This window comes from Dipodomys ordii, unplaced genomic scaffold, assembly GCF_000151885.1.
Source record: "Dipodomys ordii isolate 6190 unplaced genomic scaffold, Dord_2.0 Scaffold156, whole genome shotgun sequence".
NCBI lineage: Eukaryota > Metazoa > Chordata > Mammalia > Rodentia > Heteromyidae > Dipodomys > Dipodomys ordii.
Genome location: NW_012267372.1, coordinates 1,740,155 through 1,744,144, shown reverse-complemented (window position 1 = coordinate 1,744,144; position 3,990 = coordinate 1,740,155). Strand labels below are relative to the sequence as shown.

The window sequence follows — 3,990 nt, the reverse complement described above, 5'->3', positions numbered from 1 at the left end:
TTTTTTCTTTTTGCTTATGTGGTGCTGAGGAATCGAACCCAGGGCCTCAGGCATGCAAGGCAAGCGCTCTACCACTGAGCCACCTTCCCAGCCCTGGAGGATTTTTTTATGGAAGAAGGTTTGGGTTTTTCTTCAGTGCTGGGTATGAAACCTAGGGCCTCTTGAATACTAGGCAAACACCCTACCACTCAACCCCAATTCCAACTGCCATGAGACTCCCCATTTTAGAAAGGAAAGTTTGGGAAGATGAACATATGAGCAAAGTCAGTGCTGGTGGCTCACACCTGTAATACTAGCTACTTAGGAGGTTAAGATTGGGAGGATCGAGGTTTAGGACCAAGCCTTGGCAAGAAACATCCATTAGAATCCATCTTAACAAAAGACGCTGCTGGGGTTGGAATGGGAATGTATGCTGACATTCCAGCTATGAAGACAGGCCTACAACAGGAGGATTACAGTTCAGGCACATGCCTGGGCAAGAAGCAAAACCCAATCTCAAAACTAGCCAGTGCAGGCTAGATGTGGGTAGCTCACGCCTGTAATCCCAGCTTCTCAGGAGACTGAGATCTGAAGCTGGACATTGGAAGCCAGCCCAGGCAGGAAAGTCCCTGAGACTTGTCTGCAATGAACCAGCCAGAGAAAACCACCAGCAGCCTGGGCCCTGGGGCTCTGCTCTCAGCACCCCCAACCACCCCACTGACCAGAGAGCCTCATGGGAAAAACCAGTGGCTTCCAGGCACCTGCAGGGAGCTGTGGACGGAGAAGAGACAGGAAGAGGCAGCGGCGGTGGCGGCGGCGGCGGGGTCCTGCAGCACCAGCAGTTGGCGGTCAGTCTTCTGGGTGAACAGGAGCTGGAGAGAGGTGAAGGGGAGACCCGGGCATTGGGGGGTGGGGGTGGGGGTGGGGAGGAACTGGCAGTGCCCAGATGCTTGGGTCCCTGCTTCTACTGGCAACCCAGATCTCAAATGAAGAAACCAAGGCTTGGTTCCAAGGAAGCTGGGGCCTAGACCCCTGGGTCTGAGGGAAGAGGCTGGGCCTCTGGGTCTGAGGGAGGAGGCTCTTGGCACATGATACCTTGGTGAGGGCTTGGCTGGGCTCTGAGAAGTCACCTCCGGGCGTCTCATGCAGGCTGCTGAGCTCAAACAGTCGACTCCGCTCCTACAAACCCCATGGCCCACCATGTGACAGTGAGCGAGGGCCACCCCCCTCCACCCCTGTGGCTTTTCCTGAAGCCAGGAAATATGGGGGTGGGGGGGGCGGCTGGGGGAAGGCCCACAGCAAGGGAGGATGGAGGACAGGTGTCTGGGGAAATGTACCTGCGTCAGGGCCTGGAGGGCCTCCTCCTTCTTCCGGCTCAGCCCCCGGCTCTCGGCAGCCATCTGCTCCCCCAGCGATCCGAGCTGCTCCTCTAGGACCTGAATGCGACGCTGCAGGGGCCCCAGCCCCAGTGACCCACCTGCCCCCTCAGTCTGCCCTCCCACCACCTCGCTCCACCCCAATCAATGACAGCAGGAACTGGAGGAGGGGGAGGGATGAGTCCTGTGTTTCAAACTTTTTTCTTTTGTGTCCAAAGAGATCTGGGACAGGTTAGGGAATGGAAGATGGGCTATAGAGGGCAGAGATCCAGGAAGGCAGAGACTTACGGAGAAGAAAGAAGCGAGAAGAGAGAGAGCAAACAAATGCCCGGATAAAACCATAGCATCGTGACCAGGAAAGATGCATAAAGGCAGTGCTGTAGAGAAAAGGCAGAGAAAGAAGACAAGATAAAAATAGACACCAGCCAGGTGCCGGTGGCTCACGCCTGTAATCCTAGCTACTTAGAGGCTGAGATCTGAGTATCTTGGTCAAAGCCAGCCTGGGCAGGAAAGTCTGTGAGACTCATCTCCAATGAGCCACCATAAAACTGGAAGTGGTGCTGTGGCTCAAGTGGTAGAACACTCACCTTGAGCTGAAGAGCTCAGGGACAGTGCCCAGGCCTAGAGGTCAGGGCCCATGACCAACACCACCACCACCACCAACATCAAAACAGAGCCAGGCAATGGTGGCTCACGCCTGTAATCCTTGCTACTTAGGAGGCTGAGATCTGAGGATCGTGGTTCAAAGCCAGCCTGGACAGAAACATCTGTGAGACTCTTATCTCCAATAAACCACCAGAAAAACCGAAAGTGATGCTGTGGCTCAAGTAGTAGAACGCTCGCCTTGAGCCGAAGAGTGCAGGGACAGAGCCCAAGCCGAGTTCAAGTCCCAGGACCGACCAAAAAAACAAAAAACAACAAAACAGACACCAGCATGTCAGGGCATGCCTGTAATTCCTGCACTGGGAAGACTGCATCAGGAGGCTGGAGCGTTCAAGGCCAGTCTGGGCTACATAGCTAGACCGTGTCAAGACAAGGAGGAAGGAAGGAAGAGAGGGAGGAAGGAGAAAGGAAAAGGAAAAAAAAAAAGCCAGGTGCTATTAGCTCATGCCTATAATCCCAGCTACTCAGAAGGCTAAGATCTGAGGATCTCAGTTTGAAGTCAGCCCAGGCAGAAAAGCCCAGGAAGACAAGAGTTTCCAATTAACCAGCCAAAAGCCAGAAGTGAAGCTGTGGTTCAAGTGGTAGAGCACCACCCTTGAGGGGGAAAAAAAAAGCCAAGCAAGAGCAAGAGGCCCTAAGTTCAAGTTCCAGTACCAGCAGAGCACACACACATATTCAAAAATAGAAAAACAAGATAAAACCCAGGGCCTGCCTGGAGGGCTTGTGGTAAGATTCCAAGCCAGTTCTCAGTAGCTGCCGTGGGCTGCAGACATAGTCAGGGACGGGGCGGGACAGTGCCCTGGGCTCACCCTGTGTTGCGCCACGCTGGCCTGGAGCTCCTGGACCTTGGGGTCTGACACTGAGGCCCCAGGGCCATCTCTGTCCTCCTCCTCCTGCCGGCTCTCGCGCTCCAGCTGCTGGAACTCCAGATCCTCATAGGCCCGCTGGGCCACATCCAGCTGCTCCCTCATCTGTGGTGGACAGAGGCCCGGATGCTGGAGCCCAGGGAAGCAGTGGGCGGGGCCAGGACTCCTGGATGCCTGGGTCTGAGGGAGGCGGGGTTGGGACACCCTCATCTCTGGGAGATTCTCACCTCTTGTACCCCATGCAGAAAGCGCTCCCGCTGGTCCTCAGGCTGGGAATCGAGCTGCCCCTCAGCATCCCGGAGTCTCTGGCGAAGATGCTCCACCCGCTCCCGCTCCTGGTGCAGCCGCCTCTGCTCCTGCAAGAACCATGGTCATGCCGGGGGCTCACGCCTGTCATCCTAGCGACTCAGGAGGCTGAGATCTGAGGATCCCAGTTCAAAGCCAGCCTGGGCAGGAAAGTCTGTGAGACTTTTTATCTCCAATAAACCACTCAGAAAACCGTAAGTGGCACTGTGGTTCAAGTGATAGAGTGCTCACCTTGAGCTGAAGAGCTGAGGGACAGCGCCCAGAGTTCGAGCCCCATGACCGGCCAAAAGAAATGGAACTACGGCCATGCTGTGTGCCTCAGCCTGTGCTCAGGGCAGGACCCCAGTCACCCAGCTGGGAGGCCCCAGATCACACTCCCAGCTACAGCATGGCGCCAGGATAACCGGGACCCTGACGGATCCACACAAGTGTCCTAGAGAAGGCACCAAGCAAACAGCCCTCCTCCCTCAGAGCCAGGGGTCCAGGCCCCAGGCTTCCTCCCTCAGACCGTCCGGCTCTTTCTCATTCACCAGATCAAGTTATCCTCAGCCATTCTCTTGTCCATATTGTCATCTCCCTGTCCTAGTTACCACACCAGAGTCCAGGACCCTGCCCTGCATGCCTGCCTGGGTCTCCTCTCCTTCCAGAGCCTACTGGCTCCCTTCCCTGGCCTCTGGGCCTCTCTTGCCCTGGCCTTTCAGCCTCCCTCTAGCTCATGTTTTTGTTTTTTTTGGGTCCCGTCATGGGGCCTGAACTCTGGGCCTGAGCGCTGTCCCTCAGCTCTTCAGCTCAAGGCTAGC

At 56.0% G+C, this 3,990-nt stretch overlaps 1 protein-coding gene across 1 annotated transcript in view; it reads right to left on the bottom strand.

Annotated features, from left to right (window-relative positions):
• The window catches only part of Phldb3 (pleckstrin homology-like domain, family B, member 3), a 15,834-nt gene that overhangs the window by 5,176 nt on the left and 6,668 nt on the right, over positions 1-3,990 (bottom strand). The window contains exons 4-8 of the mRNA XM_013032607.1: positions 3,112-3,240; positions 2,828-2,989; positions 1,317-1,427; positions 1,075-1,158; positions 741-851 (exon numbers count right to left, since the gene is read on the bottom strand). Of these exons, the coding sequence (XP_012888061.1) occupies positions 741-851; positions 1,075-1,158; positions 1,317-1,427; positions 2,828-2,989; positions 3,112-3,240 (597 nt within the window). The remainder of the gene's footprint in view (positions 1-740; positions 852-1,074; positions 1,159-1,316; positions 1,428-2,827; positions 2,990-3,111; positions 3,241-3,990) is intronic.